Source organism: Arachis hypogaea, chromosome 7, assembly GCF_003086295.3.
Source record: "Arachis hypogaea cultivar Tifrunner chromosome 7, arahy.Tifrunner.gnm2.J5K5, whole genome shotgun sequence".
Taxonomy (NCBI): Eukaryota; Viridiplantae; Streptophyta; class Magnoliopsida; order Fabales; family Fabaceae; genus Arachis; species Arachis hypogaea.
This window is the reverse complement of record NC_092042.1, coordinates 20921666-20946311: the sequence shown is the minus strand read 5'-3', so window position 1 is coordinate 20946311 and position 24646 is coordinate 20921666. Positions and strand designations below refer to the sequence as shown.

Genomic DNA, 24646 nt, shown 5'->3' with positions numbered 1-24646 from the left:
GCCAGAATGGGCACCATTCTGGGTGTTTAACGCCAGGTTGGCAGCATCCTGGGCGTTCAGCAAAACGCCCAGTGATAAAGGGGATTTCTGGCATTTAACGCCAGTCAGGGCACCTGGCTGGGTGTTAAACGCCCATTTTGGCCACCAAGTGGGCGTTAAACGCCAGAATGGATACCATTCTGGGCGTTTAACGCCAGAAAGGCAGGGGACAGAGATTTTGTTTTCCACTTCAAATTTTTTCAAACTTTCTTGTTTTGATCCATAATTTTCTTCATAAATACATTATAAACTTTCATCATTCACTCTCAATTTCAAAAATTAAATAATTTTCTAAATCATTATTCAAATCTCCTTCAAATTCTTTCCAAATCTTCTTCAAAAACTCAAATCTCTTCTCAATTTCTTTCCATATCTTCTCAAATCTCCTTCAAAGTTTTCGAAATCTCTCCCCCTCCCTTATAAATACACATTCGGCCATCCCACTCTCCCCGCCATTCGAATTTTCTCTCCTCTTCTCTCTCCCCCTTCCTTTCTTTTGCTTGAGGGCAAGCAAACCTCTAAGTTTGGTGTGCTTTTCTGTGATCACTAAGCCAAGATTTATCAATATCATGGCTCCTAAGGGAAAACAAACCAATTCAAGAGGCAAGAAAGAGAATACTCTAAAGAATCTTTGGAATCAAGAGAAGTTCTTAACCAAAGAACATGCAGACCATTACCACAAAATAATGGGTCTGAGGTTAGTGATCCCGGAAGTCAGAGTCGATCTGAAAGAAGATGAATATCCGGAGATCCAAGAGCAAATTCAAAACAGAGGATGGAAATTTCTAACCAACCCTGAGACAAAGGTTGGAAGGAACATGGTTCAGGAATTCTACTCAAATCTGTGGCTAACAAATAAGCAGAGAATGACTGGAACTGCTTTTCATACCTACAAAACCATGGTCAGAGGAATAATTATTTACTTCCATCTAGACAAAATAAGAGAGGTCTTCAAATTGCCTCAACTGCAAGATGATCCTGAATCCTTTAATAGGAGAATGGTGAGAGCAGATAAGGGGTTGGATCAAGTTCTAGAAGACATATGCCTCCCTGGAACTAAGTGGACAACCAATTCAAAAGGTGTCCCAAACCAACTCAAGAGAGGAGATCTCAAACCAATTGCAAGACGTTGGCTAGACTTCATTAGGCGTTCTATATTGCCTACTAGCAACCGTTCTGAGGTCACCATCAAGAGAGCAGTGATGATTCATTGCATTATGCTGGGAAAAGAAGTGGAGGTTCATCATCTGATTGCTTGTGAGATTTACACAATTGCAAACAAGAATTCCACTGAAGCCAAACTGTCTTACCCAAGCTTAATCTCTTTGCTATGTAAAGATGCTGGGGTGAGGATGGGAGTAGATGAATTCATCCCAATTGAACATCCAATCACCAAGAGGTCAATGGAAGGACAAATGCAAGATAACTCTATCAAAAGGAGGGCGCAGAAGTTCCTCCCTAAACTTCCTGAAATTGACTACTGGGCCAGCCTTGAAGCATCCATTGCCAAGCTGCAAGAAACTATGGAACAAATTAAGGAAGAACAGCATAATCAAAACTGCATGCTCTGCAAATTGCTGAAGGAACAAGAGAAGCAGGGGCGTGAGCTACAGAAGTTGAAACGCCAGAAGCTCTCCCTTGAAGGGTCAAATATCCCACAAGTTGAGGGAGCATCCACTTCTCAAAATCAAGGTTGTTAAGTCCTAACTCTGTGATAACCTCTATCATTAGGAATCTATTTTAGAGTCATTTAATTTTTTTGTTTTCTGTTATTATTAGTCTTATCTTATATTTATTTTTGAGTCTTGTTCTTAATTCATGATTAATAAAATTTAAGGTTTATGTCTTAAAGCTATGAATGTCCTATGAATCCATCACCTCTCTTAAATGAAAAATGCTTTAATCACAAAAGAACAAGAAGTACAGGATTTCGAATTTATCTCTGAACTAGTTGAATTAGTTTGATGTGGTGACAATACTTTTTGTTTTCTGAATGAATGCTTGAACAGTGCATATGTCTTTTGAATTTGTTGATTAAAGAATGTTAAACTTGTTGGCTCTTGAAAGAATGATGAAAAAGGAGAAATATTATTGAGGATCTGAAAAATCATCAAATTGATTCTTGAAGCAAGAAAAAGCAGTGTATTCGAAATAAAATAAAATAAAATAAAATAAAATGATCCAAGGCAAAAAGAGTGTGCTTAAGAACCCTGGACACCTCTAATGGGGGACTCTAGCAAAGCTGAGTCACAATCTAAGAAGGTTCACCCAGTTATGTGTCTGTGGCATGTATGTATCCGGTGGTAATACTGGAAGACAGAGTGCTTTGGGCCACAGCCAAGATTCATAGAATAACTATATTCAAGAATCATCACACTTAACTAGGAGAATCAATAACACTATCTGAATTCTGAGTTCCTATAGATGCCAATCATTCTAATCTTCAAAGGATAAAGTGAGATGCCAAAACTGTTCAGAAGCAAAAAGCTACTAGTCCCGCTCATCTAATTGGAGCTGAGTTTCATTGATATTTTGGAGTCTATAGTATGTTCTCTTCTTTTTATCCTAATTGATTTTCAGTTGCTTGGGGACAAGCAACAATTTAAGTTTGGTGTTGTGATGAGCGGATAATTTATACGCTTTTTGGCACTGTTTTTAGTATGTTTTTAGTATGTTTTGGTTTGTTTTTAGTATGTTTTTATTAGTTTTTATTTAAAATTCACTTTTCTGGGCTTTACTATGAGTTTGTGTGTTTTTCTATGATTTCAGGTAATTTCTAGCTGAAATTGAGGGACCTGAGCAAAAATATGATTCAGAGACTGAAAAAGGACTGCAGATGTTGTTGGATTCTGACCTCCCTGCACTCGAAGTAGATTTTCTGGAGCTACAGAAGCCCAATTGGTGAGCTCTCAATTGCGTTGAAAAGTAGACATCCTGGGCTTTCCAACAATGTATAATAGTCTATACTTTGCCCGAGATTTGATGGCCGAAACCGGCGTTGCAAATCAGGTTCAGAATTCCCGGCGTTTAACGCCAGAACTGGCACAAAAATTGGAGTTAAACGCCCAAACTAGCACAAAAGCTGGGGTTTAACTCCAGGAAAAGTCTCTACACATGAAAACTTCAATTCTCAGCCCAAGCACACACCAAGTGGACCCCGGAGGTGAATTTTTACGTCATTTACTCATTTCTGTATACCCTAGGTTACTAGTTCACTATTAATAGGACCTTTTGACATTGTATCTTTACCTCATGACATTACACGTTTCTTATTGTATCTTCTACGGCATGAGTCTCTAAACCCCATGGTTGGGGGTGAGGAGCTCTGCTGTGTCTTGATGGATTAATGCAATTACTACTGTTTTTTCATTCAATCACGCTTGCTTCCATTCTAAGATATCACTTGTTCCTCAACGTGATGAATGTGATGATCCGTGACACTCATCATCATTCTCACCTATGAACGTGTGCCTGACAACCACCTTCGTTCTACCTTAGACTAAGTGAATATCTCTTAGATTCCTTAATTAGAATCTTCGTGGTATAAGCTAGAATTAATGGCGGCATTCAAGAGAATCCGGAAGGTCTAAACCTTGTCTGTGGTATTCTGAGTAGGATTCAAGGATTGAATGACTGTGACGAGCTTCAAACTCCTGAAGGCTGGGCGTTAGTGACAGATGCAAAAGAATCACTGGATTCTATTCCAACCTGATTGAGAACCGACAGATGATTAGCCGTGCTGTGACAGAGTGCGTTGAACATTTTCACTGAGAGGATGGGAGGTAGCCATTGACAACGGTGAAACCCTACATACAGCTTGCCATGGAAGGAGCCTTGCGTGCATGAAGAAGACAGTAGGAAAGCAGAGATTCAGAAGATAGAGCATCTCCAAAACCTCAACCTGTTCTCTATTACTGCAAAACAAGTATTTATTTCATGTTCTTTTACTTTTCACAATTAAACCTGAGAATTATTGATATCCTGACTAAGAGTTACAAGATAACCATAGCTTGCTTCAAGCCGACAATCTCCGTGGGATCGACCCTTACTCACGTAAGGTATTACTTGGACGACCCAGTGCACTTGCTGGTTAGTTGGGCGGAATTGCAAGAGTGTGATTGCAATTTCGTGCACCACCACCCCACCTCGCCCTGCCCCACCATGCCGAAAGCCCGACTTTTGGTGGGCTGGCCCACCCCGCCCCACCCCGCTTAGTGAGGCGGTCCTAAAACCCATCCTGCCCCGCCTAAACCGCGGGTTGGCGAGCTAAACCCGCCAAATTTCCTCTCTTTTTTACTATTAACTATTAAATAATATATGTAATTTTACAATTATTTTAATAAATTTATAATTTCTAAAAGCATAAAAAATTATAATTTTTATATTCACAAATATTAAAGACTTTGTAATTATAAATATCTAATAAATATAATTATAAACTAAATTTTCGGCCAAAACATAATTATAAATATTGTCTTCAAAGCAAAATAAACATAATCCAAAACAAAATTATAAATAATGTCTGCAAAGAAAAATAAACATAATCCAAAACATTCAATTTTCATCTTCATTCTCTTGTAAGTTGGGTTAGGGGAAGTTAGATTTTGGCTAAAAAAATACTAAGTTCGGTGGGAAAGCCCGCCCCGCCTCGCCAAAGCCCGCAGTTTAAGCGATGCGGGTTAGGCGGGCTTTTACTATTTGGCGGTTCTAATTTTCCAGCCCAACCCGTCTTTTTTGTCGCGGGCAGGCCCGGCGGGTTTAAACCCATTTGCCACCCTTAACCACATTGATGACAGTACATACCTGGTAGTCCTAATTGGCTACTATCATAATAAATTTATGCAGTTATATCAAATCATTTCTAAATTGAGGGGATCCCAAGGGATTTGCGGTTCCCTCCAAAACTTAAGATCTTCATTTGGAGGCTACTTTACAATGGAATTTTAGTCCAGTACATCCACGACGGATTCCAAAATGTAGGAGACTTGTGCACTAGGGAGAGACAATTCTTCACTGTTTAGTGCTCTGCCCCCTTGCGAAATAGGCTTGGCAAGTCTCTAACCTCGGTGTAGCATCAATAGTAAATGACAATCAAGAACCATAGTAGTGGTGGTTGGAATTAGGTGAGCTTGCAAGAAGACAACTGAAAAAAAAGAAGAATTTGACAATGGCAGCAATGCTAGCTAGTTTGGGTAATTTGATGAGGAAAAAATGCCAAAATTTTCGAAGAAAGGGACATCACTATATTCATTTTATCTAATGAAATGAATAAATGACTAGCTTTGGAAAAAGATATTATCAACTAGTTATGATGTATAGACACTAACACGGATACGGGACACGATACGACACAGGACACACAAACAAGCAAATATAAAATTCCTATAAGACACGGGAACACGATATATATATATATATATATATATATAAAGTATAAAGTATTTTTTAGATAAATTGTAATGATATTTTAATATTTTATTGATATTAAAATATAAATTAATTTTTAATTATTTTGAATATTTTTTAATTATATAAATATTTAAAATATATTTTGTTTTAATAATTAATAAAATATATTATTTCTAAACTCATTTCAAGAATGTATGTTAAGAATAAGTCTTGACAAACTGACACGTGATGGTATTTAAGTGTATTGAATCGTGTCCGGAAAATTTTTTTATTTTTTATCAAGACATGATTGAATACAGAAAACATGAGTGTCGAACGAGTATCGATATATGTCGTGTCTGAAATGTCTCCGACACAGGAATACGACAAATAAAAAAATGTGTATACTTCATAGCCAACTGAAAAGTAGCATTAATTATTTATAATAATTTAATTAAAATAAATTCAATATAACAACAAGTAAGGGATAAATTGTGCATCAATAATGCAGTTATCAAGCATTTCTAAAGATTAAAAAGATTATTACATAAACATGTTATAATAGGACTTGATGACGCGATCGACCAATAAGAAATTTTGTTGTATCTTTTGTTATGTTGAAATAAGTCAATTTGGTAAGTTAATGAGATATTTTCCAAGACTTAAGTTCTTATATATGTAGGCTGAACTTAATATTTTTCATTATTTGAATTTCTTTCGTAGTCGCATGGGTTTTTTGCATATTCAAATAAAAAATGTTCTCATTTAGCTACTGAGATTTATTTATAAATAAAATTAAATACGACACAGATATCAATTTGTTTTTTAAACGAGCAATATATATATAAATAAATATGATAGTTTTAAATTTTAAATATGTGAAAATCCCTTAACTAAATACATTAATATTTCCATCCAAGTACACCCTTGTAATTGTTTAACTAATTACCAAAAAAAGTAAATAAAACAAATTAAACCTCTTCTTACTTTCATTATTTAATTTTACCTCATGCTATAACAATAGAAGAGTTGTCTTTCCTATTATAGTTATAAATATCTTTAATCAGTTTTATTTTTGACTGTTTTGTATTTGTACATTGTTGCAAGTGATGGATTTTTAGCCGTCTTACCTAGAATAAACAAAAAATGCCTTCAAATATAACTAATTTTTGTGAAAGAGAACTAACTAAAATACCAAACTAAACATTTGTATTCTCTATAAAATGATGTCTCATCTTGTATGTGTAACCATAGTTGATAATCAAGGAAGAAGCTAAAATGGTCGCAGCAAATATGAATATTTCTAGGAAAGCAGGAAGCTTCAATTACTTAGAAAAACACCCAGAGCGTAGAATATCAATTTTTCAAAACTCTTACATTGTTGCAATTACTCTCACTGCTGGCATTGGAGGTCTTTTATTCGGCTATGATACTGGTATGTATATATGTATTTGAGTTCAATTAGAGAGCTAATTTCAGTAATTTTTTTAATTTTAAATTTTAAATCCTAAATATTAAACTCTTTATTCAATTCTAATCTTAAACTCTAAATTTTTCAAAGATAAAAGTTTAAGTAAACTAATTTTTCAATAAAAAATCAATTAATATTGACTACTTTATAATTTTTTCAATATATTTTTCTTTTAGGAATATATACCCACACAATTGTTCTTATTTGTTTCTTTTTTATCGATAAATGAATGCAGGTGTGATATCAGGTGCCCTCTTATATATAAAAGAGGATTTTGAGCAGGTCAAGAACAGTTATTTTCTTCAGGTAATAAACAAATTGTTAGATTATTTAGTCAAATATGTCAAAAAAATTAAGCATTTATTAAAAAAATATAACTACTTCTATAATTACAAACTGTTAGATCATTCAGTCAAGTATGTCAAATTATCTGATAATTCACGATATCATCTCCACATAACCTTAAAATAAAGTCTCAAAAAAAAAATCTTACAAATACAAGACCGACCTAAGTGAAAAAAAATAAGACACTCAGTACGACTTAACAATGCTAGGCTTTTTGAAATAGATTGAAAATTATGAAAAATGTAAGAAAAAGAAGAAGAAGAATTCAGTAACCTATACATGAATGTTAGTTTTTGTTTTGGGCACATAATATGATATCTATTGTTATGGCGTCTACACAGTAACTTTAATTTTTGTAAAATATTGTAAAATTTAAAACAATATTTTTTATTATCAAATAATTCTTTTAAATATGATAGCCACCATAATCATCATAATAATAACCATAGACTTTATTTTTTATTTTTATGTTTTATATATTTGTGTGTATTTATGTGTTCATATTTGCAGGAACTTATTGTTGCTATGGCCTTGGTTGGTGCAATATTTGGTGCTACCATTGGCGGTTACATTAATGATGTTTTAGGGCGTAAGATGGCTATTGTAGTGGCAGATTTTTGTTTTGCCGTAGGATCACTTATTATGGCCATTGCACCAAATCCTTATGTTATTATAATAGGCCGTTTTTTGGTTGGCCTTGGTGTTGGCGCAGCTTCCGTTACTGCTCCTGTTTATATTGCAGAAGTATCACCATCTGAAATAAGAGGAGGATTAGTTGGCTTCAATGCTCTTATGATTACTGGTGGACAATTTCTTTCATTTGTCATCAATTATGCCTTGACAAAGGTAAGCGTACATAATTTGCTAACCACCACTAGATTGTTAATAACAAGTGTAACAACAATAATAACAGTTTTTCTTGTTAAATACTCAATCATGATTTTATAATATCTAATTAAATCTGTTAGAGATATAATTATTTATGTATTTTTTCTTTAAACTTAAATTCTTGGGCGAAGTAATTTTACAACATGGTATCGTAGTTTCTATAATTTAAAGGTCTAGAATTCAAATCTTGTTGTCTCCAAAAGAAAGAATTTAATATAAGACAAATAAAAAGAGAATAATGACCTATATATGTAAAAATTAAGGTAAACACACCATATGTTTTTGAGAAGAAGAATGTATTAGATATATAATCATTCATACACCTTCTCCTATCAATTTAACTTTTTAGTAAAAATAATTTTCTGATAAAATCATTTTTTGCATGTAGGTCCCGGGTACGTGGCGTTGGATGCTCGGAGTTGCAGGCTCACCTGCAGTGGTCCAATTAGTTTTTATGATCTTTCTCCCCGAATCCCCAAGATGGCTCTATTTTAAGGTAAAACCTATACATGCCAATACATGTAAAACATGTTCCAAATTCATTGTTATTCTTCTTGTTTGTGAATTTTTTTCTTTAACCTACAGAATAAGAAAGAAGCAGCCGCTAATGTTCTATCCAAGATTTACCCATTACCTCGATTAGAAGATGAAATTGAGATTCTCGAATTTCACTTGGAGAAAGAACAAAAAAATAAGGTTAAAGTTAACTACAGTGATGTGTTCAAGCTGAAAGAAATTAGAGTTGCGTTTATATGTGGGGCTGGACTTCAAGCATTCCAACAATTCACCGGAATTAGCATTGTCATGTATTATAGTCCAATAATAATCCAATTAGCTGGGTTCAAATCAAACGACGCTGCATTGTTCTTGTCCCTCATTGTTTCTGGCTTGAATGCCGGTGGCACAATTCTTGGAATCTATCTTATCGACGCTTCAGGCCGCAAAAAGCTTACTCTTGGTAGCTTATCAGGTGTGGCTATAGCCTTGACCATCCTCTCTGTGGCATGCTTTATTATAGGACATGGCAATGCTAGTCAAGTATATGCGTGGCTTGCAATTGTGGGTTTGGCTTTGTATATCATATTCTTTGCCCCTGGTATGGGTCCTGTGCCATGGGCAGTGAACTCAGAGATTTATCCTGAAGAGTATAGAGGAATATGTGGTGGCATGTCTGCAACTGTGAATTGGATTTGTAGTGTTATAATGTCTATTAGTTTTCTTTCAGTAGTTGATGCCATAGGACTTGGTGGGAGTTTCATGATTCTCTTAGGAGTCACTGTGGTTGCAATTGTTTTTGTGATCATCTACATGCCAGAGACAAAAGGATTGACCTTTGAAGAAGTTTCAAACATTTGGAAGGAAAAAGCCTACGGAAAAGACAAAAACGACATAAGTCTAGTTGAGAAAACAATTACATGATTTTGCTTTTAGTAATTACTATTGCATAACTCTTTTTCATTCTTATGTATTGTTATTTGTTGATTAACAATCATTGTTTATTGATCGTTTTATGTGTACACAAAATGAGTCACTATATTGTTAAAAAATTATAATTTTTAATTTATTTGTGGGCAATACATATAATCAATTATAATCACATTAGCTATTTTATATTATATGATTTATATATAGTTAATCTCATTTATGGTTATAAATGTTAAATAGAATAAATCATTTTTACTTTTGATTTGAGTTTAAATGAGAGTAAAATAAGATATTCTATTTTACTTGGGCCTTTAGGGTTTAATGAAAACCAATAACTAAGTATAAATAGAACTCCAAGCTTTTGGTTCCTACATACCAAAATCACTTTGTAACCGTGGCTCCATTAGAGAGTTGTTATTTAGCATAAAATAAGAATTTGGTAGATTTTGGTTGAAGAAGATTAAAGAATCACACATTAAGATTAAGAACAGCAAATCAAGATAGTGATTGTGAATGTAGGTACGCCTCCGCTGTCAAATATCTTTCACAAAACCAGGACATTTGGATCCTTTTGTCCAACAGAGATTGTGAAACGTAACGGAGATGTCTGACGTGGATGCTGTTATGATGACATGGCTATAACAGTGTCCTACGTTAAAGTGGCAGAAAGGTTTAGGGACAAAAAAGTCCCATAACCTTAAAACAACATCGTTCCATGCTCAACCCAGAAATCGACCCGACATTGCAACCCATCTTCCCTCTCACGCTCGCTGAACCTTTTCCCTCCTTCATGGCTGCTTCAACACTCGTTGAACGCTAACTGCCTTGCCGCCGTTGGTTGGAAACGGAATGCTGCCACCATCTTCTTCGTTATCATCATCCGTTGGTTACTCTCTCCTTCACCTACAATGCCACTGTTGCATTTCCTTTGAACCAAATTCCACACCAGCCTTCTTCAAAGGACAATCATGAACATCGCCTGCCTTGCCACTGTTGGTTGGATCGGCAACTCTGCCCTCATTAACCAAGCCATTATTTTAAAAGAAAAAAATAGACAGAAAAGAAACAAAAAGGAACAGGAAATTGAGGCTCGCATGTCATGTAGAGAATGAGGGTAGGGAGAGAGGGTGGTGCTTACTCGAAGCAATTTGACAATAAAATCCTTGTTCAGATGAGTTCGGTGGGCAAGTTGAATGCTGATTTCAGAGACGCATTGCAGCAAGGGTTCGTCCATAAGGATGCTAATGAATGAAAGGATGTTACAAGAAATTCTCAGAGAAAACTGATCAAAAAGCTAATGCATTCTCATAGTTGCGGCCGGCGGTCAAGGATGATCTTAGGAGGGGGTTTAGATAGGAATGATGTCGGTTTAGGGTTGGGGGACTTTTTTTCGCTAAACCTTTCTTCCTCATCCACGTGAGATACCATTACGGCGACGTCAGCATAATGGCATCTACGTCAGATATCTCCGTTACGTTTCACAATCTCAGTTGGATAGAGAGATCCAAATGTCCTGGTTTTCAAAAAGTCAGGGACGTAAATGTATTTTCCAATCATCAGGGACCAGAATTTTTGCGTCATAAAAGGTTAGGGACTTATTGTCATTTTCTCTTTTAATTTTAATATTGGAAAGATGGTTGTGTTTTGCTTTGTTATTGAAAGTTGGTGTGTTTCACTCAACTGTGAAAGTCATATTCAAAGAAATTAGAGGGTCAGTTTTCATTTACATGAAATTAGAGTCAGTCTTCGTTCACATACCTACAAATTTCTTAATTATGAATTTTAAATTTTTTATTTGAAAATTTGACCTACCGATTTGTCTTACGGGGAAAATAAAAAAAATTAACTACCTATAAATTGAACCCTTTGATTTGTACACTCTTAAATTTGAACTTATCACTCTAAAAATCTGACCCTCATATTTTAATTGAAAATTTTTCTAATGCCAATGTGACCTCAGATTTGATTTTTGCAATAAAAAAAATCACCTTCATATTAAATTACAACACTCAAGTTTTCCATGAGCCTCAAAGGGTATGGTGTGCTAGAAGGCTCATTTTTTTTGTAATAGAAATTTTTGTTGTGTTATCGTTAATCATGGAAAAGTTTGGGGTATTTTAATTCAATATGGAGGTATTTTTTTTTAGTTATGAAAGCTAAATCTGAGTCTTAGATTGGGGGTTTGGCAAAATTTTAATTAAAATTTGAGAATCAAATTTCTAGAGTGATAAGTTCATATTTGAGGGTGTACAAATCGGAGGGTTCGATTTCATGTGACTGAAAATTGACCCTCTTAGTTCTTTGAATGTGACTTCCGCACCTGAGTAAAACAAACCAACTTCCAATAACAAAGCAAAATACAACCATCTATCCAATATTAAAATTAAAAAATGACCCTTTAATGAATACTGAAGTTTCTAAAATTAACCAAGAAAATATAAAAAAATTGAGAAAAGTGATGATGCTCGGCTTCTCTCTTAGCTTAATCCATTTAACTTGCAATGCAGTTGTGAATTAGATAGAGTAAATTGTAAACCACGTGTAATTAAAGAGTAATTAGTCAATAGTTTTGGTCTGGCCATTACAAATCCGATATTATAAATCGGTTTTATCATTCATAACTCGGCATTATTCACATCATTACTCAAAAAATCAGCGTTACAGTTCTGCATTACAATCATTAAATCGGCATTACAGTTACTAATCGGCAATCAATGTCATTTATTGAAAAGTGACGTTACAATTCAGCTCAACGGATTGCTTCACAAATATGAAACATACAACCTGACATTTATCCTTATTATTGCTCTTTAATACAGACAATGAAACAGGAACATAACAGATTTATACATTATCACCTATAAAATGGTATGATTTTCTATTCTAAAGGGACATTGAATTCTCAATACTAACTTAAGCTTCGGAGTGCCCTTGCAGGTACACTCCCCCCTGTTTCTTGCTCAAAGCTCTACGCGATTGGACACCCTCTTGGAGTAAAAGCTCGAATTGTCACAAGGCTTAAAGGTCGGCACCAAAGGTAATAGCTCGGCGTCGACTCCCAGAGATTGAGCTCTCCCTCCAGGTATCCATACAAGAACAATTGGCGCCCACCGTGGGGCCGAAAATATAAACCTCTCCACATATCATCGGCCTCGAGGTTCCTGTTTGAAGTCATGGCTGAACAACCTCCGCCCATGCCATCCAAATTGCTCTGGATGGTGACCGAGTTACGACAAGTCGTGGTTGAGGAGGACCAAAGAATGGCAAATCAAATTGCCAACTTGAATAACACTAGAACCGAAAATAATTACCGACAAGAATGGATAGAAGAAGTCGAGCAGCAGTCAGGGCCAACACATGTCTCAGACACTGCCCGACAGGAAGTGGAGCAACCCGAACATGATGAGGAAACTCAGAAAAACATAGAGAATGACGTTCAAGAAACCTCCCCGGGACCATTCACGGCGGAGGTGATGAACTTCGTGCTACCCCGAAGGTTTACTCTGCCGACCACCCTAACTCCCTATGATGGGTTAGGTGATCTGAAGAAATACATCAAGAAATTCACCTCCATAATGATAGTAAACGGTGCATCTGATAAAGTTTTATGTCGTTGTTTTCCATCTTACTTAGACGGTCCTGCACTTGATTGGTTTTGTTCTTTGCCTGCAGGTTCCATTTCTCGATTTCGAGACATATCAAAACCCTTTGAGGAGCACTTCGCTGGATCAACCATCTACCTACATGACTCTGATTACTTGAACACAGTCAAGCAAGGCCAGCACGAAAGTCTCAAAGACTACATGACGCGCTTCACAAAGATAGCCATGAGTATACCCGACCTCCACCCCGAGGTGGAACTACACGCCATAAAAATTGGATTACGACCTGGAAAATTCTAGGAAACTATTGCTATGGCCAAACCAAAAACTATGGCCGAGTTTCGTGAAAAAGCTAAAGGACAGATCGACATCGAAGAACTCCGACAAGCTTGGAAAGTAGAAAAGCCTCACCATAGAGACGATGACAAAACACGGGACAGTAAGAAGAATTTCAAACCAATTCCACGATATGGGACTTACACCAAATTCAACACCAAGCACGATGATATCATCAAGGAGATCTTGAATTCGAAATTAATCAAGCCACCAAGAAAAGCTGGCAATTACCCAGATTCAAAAGGCACTGACCGATCAAAATACTGCTCCTTCCACCAGAAGCACGGACACAATACCGACGACTGCATCATTGCTAAAGACCTACTGGAGCGACTAGCTCGGCAGCGTCACCTCGACAAATACATCAGCGGCCACATGCAGCGGCGAGCACCTACTTCAGGAGACCAAAGCTTGGTTACACAACATGGCCGAGATAGAGACCAACTGAACAATAGCCATCCTGAACTACCAATACGTACAATTAATTGTATTTCTGGAGGTTTTGCAGGTGGTGGAGCCACAAGTTCGGCAAGAAAAAGATCTTACCGAGCTATACTTTCCATCAACGCCGATCAAAGTCAACAGCAGCCGCTGCCAACATCTCCACAGATAACATTTCAGACAGCCGAGCATGACAATAGCATAGCAAATCTGGATGATCCCGTCGTAATCTCTCTACAGCTCGGAGATCTCCTGGTTAAAAAGGTGTTGCTCGACCCAGGCAGCAGCGCCGACGTTCTCTTCTACTCAACATTCCAGAAAATAAAACTAAGCAGTAATGTCATCCAACCTTCCACTGGTGACTTGGTAGGAATCTCAGGTGAGTAAGTCCCGGTTATGGGCTCTGTGTGGTTACAAACCACACTCAGTAAGTTTTCCTCGTCAAAAACTTCAGACATTCAATACTTGGTTGTTGATTGTTTCAGTCCCTATAATTTAATACTTGGCCGACCTTTCTTAAATAGGTTTGGCGCTATAGTATCTTGATGAGCGGATAATTTGTACGCTTTTTGGCATTGTTTTTAGTATGTTTTCAGTATGATCTAGTTAGTTTTTAGTATATTTTTATTAGTTTTTAGTTAAAATTCACTTTTCTGGACTTTACTATGAGTTTGTGTGTTTTTCTGTGATTTCAGGTATTTTCTGGCTGAAATTGAGGGACCTGAGCAAAAATCTGATTCAGAGACCAAAAAGGACTACAGATGCTGTTGGATTCTGACCTTCCTGCACTCGAAGTGGATTTTCTGGAGCTACAGAAGCTCAATTGGCGCGCTCTCAACGGCGTTGGAAAGTAGACATCCTGGGCTTTCCAGCAATATATGATAGTCCATACTTTGCCCAAGATTTGATAGCCCAAACCGGCATTCAAAGTCACCCTCAGAATTTCCAGCGTTAAACGCCGGAACTGGCACAAGAATGGGAGTTAAACGCCCAAACTGGCACCAAAGCTGGCGTTTAACTCCAAGGAGAGTCTCTACACGAAAATGCATCAATGCTCAGCCCAAGCACACACCAAGTGGGCCCGGAAGTGGATTTTTATGTCATTTACTCATCTCTGTAAACCCTAGGCTACTAGTTCTCTATAAGTAGGACCTTTTACTATTGTATTTTCATCTTTGGATCTTTGGATTATTTTAGATCCTTTGATCATCTTCGGACATCTAGTTCTTAGATCAGATCTTGGTTCTTCTGGTTCCCTCTCTGGGGCCGAAACCAATGATCACACTATCACTTATGTATTTTCAACGGTGGAGTTTCTACACACCATAGATTAAGGTGTGGAGCTCTGCTGTACCTCGAGTATTAATGCAATTACTATTGTTCTTCTATTCAATTCCGCTTGTTCTTGTTCTAAGATATCACTTGTTCTTCAACTTGATGAATGTGATGATCCGTGACACTCATCATCATTCTCACCTATGAACGTGTGACTGACAACCACCTCCGTTCTACCTTAGACTGGGTGAATATCTCTTGGATTCTTTAACCGGAATCTTCGTGGTATAGGCTAGAACTGATGGCGGCATTCAAGAGAATCCGGAAGGTCTAACCTTGTCTGTGGTATTCTGAGTAGGATTCAATGACTGAATGACTGTGACGTGCTTCAAACTCCTGAGGGCGGGGCGTTAGTGACAGACGCAAAAGAATCACCGGATTCTATTCCGGCCTGATCGAGAACCGACAGATGGATAGCCGTGCCGTGACAAGGTGCGTTGAACATTTCCACTGAGAGGATGGGAGGTAGCCACTGACAACGGTGAAACCCTTGCTTAAGCTTGCCATGGAAAGGAGTAGGAAGAATTGGATGAAGACAGTAGGAAAGCAGAGAGACGGAAGGGACAAGCATCTTCATACGCTTATCTGAAATTCCTACCAATGAATTACATAAGTATCTCTATCTTTATCTTTATATTTTATTCGCATATCACCATACCCATTTGAGTTTGCCTGACTAAGATTTACAAGGTGACCATAGCTTGCTTCATACCAACAATCTCTGTGGGATCGACCCTTACTCGCGTAAGGTTTATTACTTGGACGACCCAGTACACTTGCTGGTTAGTTGTGCGAAGTTGTGTTTATGCCATGGTATTGAACACCAAGTTTTTGGATTCATTACCGGGGATTATTTGATTTGTGAAAAGTATTGATCACAATTTCGCATACCAAGTTTTTGGCGCCGTTGCCGGGGATTGTTGAGTTTGGACAACTGACGGTTCATCTTGTTGCTTAGATTAGGTATTTTTTTTTCGGAGTTCTTAAAGATGAATTCTAGAGTTTCATGATGATTTGTTGAAATCTGGCTGGCTGTGAAGCCATGTCTAATTCCATTGGACCGAGGTTTCAACTTATCATCACAAGAGCTTGTTGATTTCTATCAATCTTGCTTTTGGAGCAGTGATCTGCTAAGGCTTGGCTGGCCATTGGCCATGTCTAGTGTTTTGGACCGAAGCTTTCCTTGAAAGCTTGGCTGGCTGTGAAGCCATGTCTAATTCCTGGACCGGAGTCTTAGACTAGCATTGCACTGATTCCTGGAATTCTCATTAAGAACTTTGATATCTTTTTCCACTTAATTTTCGAAAAAGCACAAAAAAATTTACAAAATCATAAAAACAAAAAAATATTCTATGTTTCTTGTTGAGACACTAGTCTCATGTTAAGTTTGGTGTCAATTGCATGCAATCATTCATGTGTCTTAGTGATCTTCAAGATGTTCTTGATGATTTCTTACTCTAATCTTTAAATTCTCTTGACTTGAGTGTTTTGTGTGTCTCATATGCATTCTCATTAGTGTCAGTAGTATACAAACTGCTAAGTTTGGTGTCTTGCATGCATTGTTATTTGATTCTTGTTGCATTTTGATTTTTCCTTATTATTAAAAATCCAAAAATATTTTTAATTTGTGTCTTCTCAAGTCAATAATACAGAGAATTGAAGATTCAGAACATACAGCAGAGGAATTACACAGAAAAAGCTGGGCGTTCAAAATGCCCAGTGAAGAAGGACAGACTAGCGTTTAAACGCCAGCCAGGGTACCTGGTTGGGCGTTTAACGCCCAAAAGGGTATAGTTTTGGGCGTTAAACGCCAGAATGTGCACCATTCTGGGCGTTTAACTCCAGGATGGCACAAGAGGGAAGATTTTGTTTTTAATGCAGATTTTTTTTCAGTTTTCAAACTTTTTCAAAATCAAATCTTTTTCAAATCATATCTTTTCAATCAAATCTTTTTCAAAATCAATTTCTCTCTATTTTTAAAAATACTTGCTATCAATCAATGATTTGATTCAACATTTCAAGTATGTTGCCTTTTCTATTGAGAAAGGTTTAATGTTTGAATCATATCTTTTCTTGTTAGCCAAGTTTTTAATTTTCAAAATCAAATCTTTTTAAAATGTTTTTCAAATCATATCTTCTCAATCACATCTTTTTAAAACTAATCATATCTTCTTAACCACATCTTTTTCAAAATAGTTTTCAATCAAATCTTTTTGATTTCTAATTTCAAAATCGTTTTCAAAAATCACTTGATTTCTTTTCCACTTTCATTTTCGAAAATCAATTAGTGTTTTTCAAAAATGTTTCCAAAATCTTCTACTTAATTTTCGAAAATTACTTCCCTTCTTTCTCACATCCTTCTATTTATGGACTAACACTATTCCTTAATGCAAAATTTGAACTCCATCTTCTTTGATAAGTTCGAATTTTCTACTTCTGTCTTCTACTTTTCTTTTCCTCTGACACCTAAAGGAATCTCTATACTGTGACATAGAGGATTCCACATTTTCTTGTTCCCTTCTCTTTCTTATGAGCAGGAGCAAGGACAAAAGCATTCTTGTTGAGGCTGATCCTGAACCTGAAAGGACCTTGAAGAGAAAGCTAAGAGAAGTCAAAGCACAACTCTCTGTAGAGGACCTAATAGAAATCTTTAAAGAAGAAGAACCTATGGCAGCCGAAGACAACAACAATGCCAACAATGCAAGGAAGGTGTTGGGTGACTTTACTGCACCTACTCCCAACTTTTATGGGAGAAGCATCTCTATCCCTGCCATTGGAGCAAACAACTTTGAGCTTAAGCCTCAATTAGTTTCTCTAATGCAACAGAATTGCAAGTTCCATGGACTTCCATTGGAAGATCCTCATCAGTTTTTAGCTGAATTCTTGCAAATCTGTGACACTGTCAAGACTAATGGGGTTGACCCTGAGGTCTACAGACTGATGCTATTCCCTTTTGCTGTAAGAGACAGAGCTAGGACATGGTTGGACTCTCAACCTAAAGAAAGCCTGGACTCTTGGGAAAAGCTAGTCAATGCCTTCTTGGCAAAGTTCTTTCCACCTCAAAAATTGAGTAAGCTTAGAGTGGAAGTCCAAACCTTCAGACAGAAGGAAGGAGAATCCCTCTATGAAGCTTGGGAAAGATACAAACAATTAATCAGAAAGTGTCCTTCTGATATGCTTTCTGAATGGAGTATCATAGGTATTTTCTATGATGGTCTCTCTGAACTGTCCAAAATGTCTTTGGATAGCTCTGCTGGAGGATCTCTTCATCTGAAGAAGACGCCTACAAAAGCTCAAGAGCTGATTGAAATGGTTGCAAATAACCAATTCATGTACACTTCTGAAAGGAATCCTGTGAACAATGGGACTAGTCAGAAGAAAGGAGTTCTTGAAATTGACACTCTGAATGCCCTATTGGCTCAGAACAAAATATTGACTCAACAAGTCAATATGATTTCTCAAAGTCTGTCTGGAATGCAAAATGCACCAAGCAGTACTAAGGAGGCTTCATCTGAGGAAGAAGCTTATGATCCTGAGAACCCTTCAATGGAAGAGGTGAATTACATGGGAGAATCCTATGGAAACACCTATAATCCTTCATGGAGAAATCATCCAAATCTCTCATGGAAGGATCAACAGAGACCTCAACAAGGTTTCAACAATAATAATGGTGGAAGAAACAGGTTTAGCAATAGCAAGCCTTTTTTATCATCTTCTCAGCAACAGACAGAGAGTTCTAAGCAGAATACCTCTGACTTAGCAACCATGGTCTCTGATCTAATCAAAACCACTCAAAGTTTTATGACTGAAACAAGGTCCTCCATTAGAAACTTGGAGGCACAAGTGGGTCAGCTGAGCAAGAAAATTACTGAACTCCCTCCTAGTACTCTTCCAAGCAACACAGAAGAAAATCCAAAAGGAGAGTGCAAGGCCATCAACATGGCCAAATTTTGGGAGGAAGGAGAGGCAGTGAACGCCACTGAGGAAGACCTCAATGGACGTCCACTGGCCTCCAATGAGTTCCCCAATGAGGAACCATGGGAATCTGAGGCTCAAAATGAGACCATAGAGATTCCATTGGACTTACTTCTGCCATTCATGAGCTCTGATGAGTATTCTTCCTCTGAAGAGGATGAGTATGTCACTGAAGAGCACGTTGCTAAATACCTTGGAGCAATCATGAAGCTAAATGACAAGTTATTTGGAAATGAGACTTGGAAGGATGAACCCACTTTGCTCACCAAAGAACTGGATGACTTGTCTAGGCAGAAACTGCCTCAAAAGAGACAGGACCCTGGGAAGTTTTCAATACCTTGTACCATAGGCACCATGACCTTCAAGAAGGCCTTGTGTGACTTAGGGTCAAGTGTAAACCTCATGCCCCTCTCTGTAATGGAGAAGTTAGGGATCTTTGAGGTGCAGGCTACAAAAATCTCACTAGAGATGGCAGACAATTCAAGAAAACAAGCCTATGGACTTGTAGAGGATGTTCTGGTAAAGGTTGAAGACCATTACATCCCTACTGATTTCATAGTCCTAGAGACTGGGAAGTGCATGGATGAATCCATCATCCTTGGCAGACCCTTCCTAGCCACAGCAAGGGCTGTGATTGATGTTGATAGAGGAGAATTGATCATTCAAGTGAATGAAGAATCCTTTGTGTTTAAGGCTCAAGGATATCCCTCTGTCATCATGGAGAGGAAGCATGAAGAGCTTCTCTCAAAACAGAGCCACACAGAGCCCCCACAGTCAAACTCTAAGTTTGGTGTTGGGAGGCCACAACCAACTTCTAAGTTTGGTGTTGAACCCCCACATTCAAACTCTAAGTTTGGTGTTGGGAGGTTCCAACATTGCTCTGAGTATTTCTGAGGCTCCATGAGAGCCCTCTGTCAAGCTACTGACATTAAAGAAGCGCTTGTTGGGAGGCAACCCAATGTTATATTTTATCTATTTTCCTTTGTTATTTTATGTTCTTTTGTAGGTTGATGATCATGAGAAGTCACAAAATCAATTGAAAAAGCAAAAACAGAATGAAAAACAGAAAAAAAAACAGCACACCCTGGAGGAGAGCGTGCTGGCGTTTAAACGCCAGTAAGGCTAGCTGTTGGGCGTTTAACGCCCAGTCTGGCACCATTCTGGGCGTTTAACGCCAGAAAGGGGCACCAGACTGGCGTTAAACGCCAGAAAAGGGCAAGCATTCGGCGTTAAACGCCAGAAATGGGCACCAGCCCGGCGTTTAACGCCAGAATTGGCTCAAAACGCATTTTTGCTTGCCACTTGGTGCAGGGATGACTTTTCCTTGACACCTCAGGATCTGTGGACCCCACAGGATCCCCACCTACCCACCACTCTCTCTCTCTTCTTCACCCATTCACCAATCACCTCAACACCTCTTCCCCAAAAACCCTTCACCTATCAAATCCCATCTTTCTCTTCACCACTCACATCCATCCTTCATAAAACGCCACCTACCTCACCATTCAAATTCAAACCACTTTCCCACCCAAACCCTCCCATACATGACCGAACCCTCATCCCCCCCTCACTCCTATATAAACCCATCTTCACTCCTTCATTTTCACACAACCTACACACCACTTCTCCCCCTTTTGGCCGAACACAAAGCCGTTCCCTTCTTCCTCATTTCTTCTTCTTCTCCTCTCTTCTTTCTTCTTTTGCTCGAGGACGAGCAAACCTTTTAAGTTTGGTGTGGTAAAAGCATTGCTTTTTGTTTTTCCATAACCATTTATGGCATCCAAGGCCGGAGAAACCTCTAGAAAGAGGAAAGGAAAGGCAAAAGCTTTCACCTCCGAGTCATGGGAGATGGAGAAATTCATCTCAAGGGTGCATCAAGACCACTTCTATGAAGTTGTGGCCTTGAAGAAGGTGATCCCCGAGATCCCTTTCAAACTCAAAAAGGGTCACCTTTGATCAAAGGTTGGACCAAGTCCTCATAAACATTTGTGAAGAGGGCGCTCAATGGAAGAGAAACTCAAGAGGGAAGCCGGTTCAACTGAGAAGGCATGACCTCAAGCCCATCACTAAGAAAAGGATGGAGCAAGCATGAGAAAATTCCTCCTCATAAAATCCCTGAGATGCCTCAAGGGATGCACTTTCCTCCACAAAACTATTGGGAGCAAATCAACACCTCCCTAGGAGAATTGATTCCAACATGGGACAACTAAGGGTGGAGCACCAAGAACATTCCATCCTCCTCCATGAAATTAGAGAAGATCAAAGAATCATGAGAGAGGAGCAACAAAGACAAGGAAGAGACATTGAGGAGCTCAAGCACTCCATAGGATCTTCAAGAGGAAGAACAAGCCGCCATCACTAAGGTGGACCCGTTCTTTAATTTCCTTGTTCTTTATTTTTCTGTTTTTCGAAATTTTATGCTTATGTTTATCTATGTTTGTGTCTTGTGATCATTAGTGTCTTAGTGTCTATGCCTTAAAGTTATGAATGTCCTATGAATCCATCACCTTTCTTAAATGAAAACTGTTTTTATTACAAAAGAACAAGAAGTACAGGATTTCGAATTTATCTTTAAAACTAGCTTAATTAGTTTGATGTGGTGACAATACTTTTTGTTTTCTGAATGTATGCTTGAACAGTGCATATGTCTTTTGAATTTGTTGTTCATGAATGTTAAAATTGTTGGCTCTTGAAAGAATGATGAAAAAGGAGACATGTTACTGAGGATCTGAAAAATCATAAAAATGATTCTTGAAGCAAGAAAAAGCAGTGAATTAAAAAAAAAACGAAAAAAAAGGGGAGAAAAAGAAAAAGAAAGAAAAAGAAAGAAATAAAGTTGTGATCCAAGGCAAAAAGAGTGTGCTTAAGAACCCTGGACACCTCTAATTGGGGACTCTAGCAAACTTGAGTCACAATCTGAAAAGGTTCACCCAATTATGTGTCTGTGGCATGTATGTATCCGGTGGTAATACTGGAAGACAGAGTGCTTTGGGCCACGGCCAAGACTCATGAAGTAGCTGTGTTCAAGAATCATCATACTTAACTAGGAGAATCAATAACACTATCTGGATTCTGAGTTCCTAAAGAAGCCAATCATTCTGAATTTCAAAGGATAAAGTGAGATGCCAAAACTGTTCAGAGGCAAAAAGCTACTAGTCCCGCTCATCTAATTGGAGCTAAGTTTCATTGATAATTTGGAGTCTATAGTATATTCTCTTCTTTTTATCTTATTTGATTTTCAGTTGCTTGGGGACAAGCAACAATTTAAGTTTGGTGTTGTGATGAGCGGATAATTTGTACGCTTTTTGGCATTGTTTTTAGTATGTTTTCAGTATGATCTAGTTAGTTTTTAGTATATTTTTATTAGTTTTTAGTTAAAATTCACTTTTCTGGACTTTACTATGAGTTTGTGTGTTTTTCTGTGATTTCAGGTATTTTCTGGCTGAAATTGAGGGACCTGAGCAAAAATCTGATTCAGAGACCAAAAAGGACTGCAGATGCTGTTGGATTCTGACCTCCCTGCACTCGAAGTGGATTTTCTGGAGCTGCAGAAGCCCAATTGGCGCGCTCTCAACGGCGTTGGAAAGTAAACATCCTGGGCTTTCCAGCAATATATGATAGTCCATACTTTGCCCAAGATTTGATGGCCCAAACCGTCGTTCAAAGTCACCCTCAGAATTTCCAGCGTTAAACGCTGGAACTGGCACAAGAATGGGAGTTAAACGCCCAAACTGGCACCAAAGCTGGCGTTTAACTCCAAGGAGAGTCTCTACACGAAAATGCATCAATGCTCAGCCCAAGCACACACCAAGTGGGCCCGGAAGTGGATTTTTATGTCATTTACTCATCTCTGTAAACCCTAAGCTACTAGTTCTCTATAAGTAGGACCTTTTACTATTGTATTTTCATCTTTGGATCTTTGGATTATTTTAGATCCTTTGATCATCTTCGGACATCTAGTTCTTAGATCAGATCTTGGTTCTTCTGGTTCCCTCTCTGGGGCCGAAACCAATGATCACACTATCACTTATGTATTTTCAACGGTGGAGTTTCTACACACCATAGATTAAGGTGTGGAGCTCTGCTGTACCTCGAGTATTAATGCAATTACTATTGTTCTTCTATTCAATTCCGCTTGTTCTTGTTCTAAGATATCACTTGTTCTTCAACTTGATGAATGTGATGATCTGTGACACTCATCATCATTCTCACCTATGAACGTGTGACTGACAACCACCTCCGTTCTACCTTAGACTGGGTGAATATCTCTTGGATTCTTTAACCGGAATCTTCGTGGTATAGGCTAGAACTGATGGCGGCATTCAAGAGAATCCGGAAGGTCTAACCTTGTCTGTGGTATTCTGAGTAGGATTCAATGACTGAATGACTGTGACGTGCTTCAAACTCCTGAGGGCGGGGCGTTAGTGACAGACGCAAAAGAATCACTAGATTCTATTCCGGCCTGATCGAGAACCGACAGATGGATAGCCGTGCCGTGACAGGGTGCGTTGAACATTTCCACTGAGAGGATGGGAGGTAGCCACTGACAACGGTGAAACCCTTGCTTAAGCTTGCCATGGAAAGGAGTAGGAAGAATTGGATGAAGACAGTAGGAAAGCAGAGAGACGAAAGGGACAAGCATCTTCATATGCTTATCTGAAATTCCTACCAATGAATTACATAAGTATCTCTATCTTTATCTTTATATTTTATTCGCATATCACCATACCCATTTGAGTTTGCCTGACTAAGATTTACAAGGTGACCATAGCTTGCTTCATACCAACAATCTCTGTGGGATCGACCCTTACTCGCGTAAGGTTTATTACTTGGACGACCCAGTACACTTGCTGGTTAGTTGTGCGAAGTTGTGTTTATGCTATGGTATTGAACACCAAGTTTTTGGATTCATTACCGGGGATTATTTGATTTGTGAAAAGTATTGATCACAATTTCGTATACCATATCTACAATTCATCTTTGTGTTAAGTTCCCTTTGCAGGACATCACAATTACAACCATTCACAGCGATGCCCGAGAAGCCAGGGAATGCTACAACAATAGTCTCAAAAGACCTAACTGTAACACAAAAGCCCAGGTTCACAATATTGACAACATGAATGACCAACACATGCTGGCCGACCTTGATCCCAGAGCAGGAACACTAGAAAGACCAACCCCAACAGAAGACCTCGATAAAATCTATTTCACAGAAAACTCAGAAAAATTCACATACATCGGCTCAACATTATCCTCAGAAGAAAAAACGTCATTCCAAGCATTCTTACAACAAAATGCCGACCTGTTTGCTTGGACCCCAGTAAATATGCCAGGCATCGACCCATCCATCATATCACACAAGCTAGCGTTAGATCCATCTGTCCGACCTATAGCACAGAAA

At 38.0% G+C, this 24646-nt stretch overlaps 2 protein-coding genes and 1 non-coding gene across 3 annotated transcripts; 2 read left to right on the top strand and 1 right to left on the bottom strand.

The window, feature by feature from the left end:
- The first annotated feature begins 6705 nt into the window (after positions 1 to 6705).
- On the top strand, positions 6706 to 9550 carry LOC112701263 (inositol transporter 1-like). The gene is made up of 5 exons (XM_025752042.1): positions 6706 to 6862; positions 7134 to 7204; positions 7754 to 8089; positions 8520 to 8627; positions 8717 to 9550. The coding sequence occupies exons 1-5, from the start codon at positions 6706 to 6708 to the stop codon at positions 9548 to 9550; spliced, it is 1506 nt and encodes a 501-aa protein (XP_025607827.1).
- Positions 9551 to 13488: 3938 nt separating this feature from the next.
- LOC140174316 (uncharacterized) lies at positions 13489 to 14322 on the top strand. The gene has a single exon (XM_072198750.1). The coding sequence runs from the start codon at positions 13489 to 13491 to the stop codon at positions 14320 to 14322; it is 834 nt and encodes a 277-aa protein (XP_072054851.1).
- A 4020-nt stretch (positions 14323 to 18342) lies between these two features.
- LOC112704447 (small nucleolar RNA R71) lies at positions 18343 to 18450 on the bottom strand. Its single transcript, XR_003155072.1, has one exon. It is a non-coding gene; the product is annotated as a small nucleolar RNA R71 (small nucleolar RNA).
- Positions 18451 to 24646: the final 6196 nt, after the last annotated feature.

Bases quoted from the DNA above. Each gene is read 5' to 3' on its own strand.
- LOC112701263 (XM_025752042.1), top strand. From the start codon at position 6,706: ATGGTCGCAGCAAATATGAATATTTCTAGGAAAGCAGGAAGCTTCAAT. The intron at 8,090-8,519 runs GTAAGCGTACAT...TTTTGCATGTAG, and splicing joins TCAATTATGCCTTGACAAAG to GTCCCGGGTACGTGGCGTTG. The intron at 8,628-8,716 runs GTAAAACCTATA...TTTAACCTACAG, and splicing joins CAAGATGGCTCTATTTTAAG to AATAAGAAAGAAGCAGCCGC.
- LOC140174316 (XM_072198750.1), top strand. From the start codon at position 13,489: ATGGCCGAGTTTCGTGAAAAAGCTAAAGGACAGATCGACATCGAAGAA.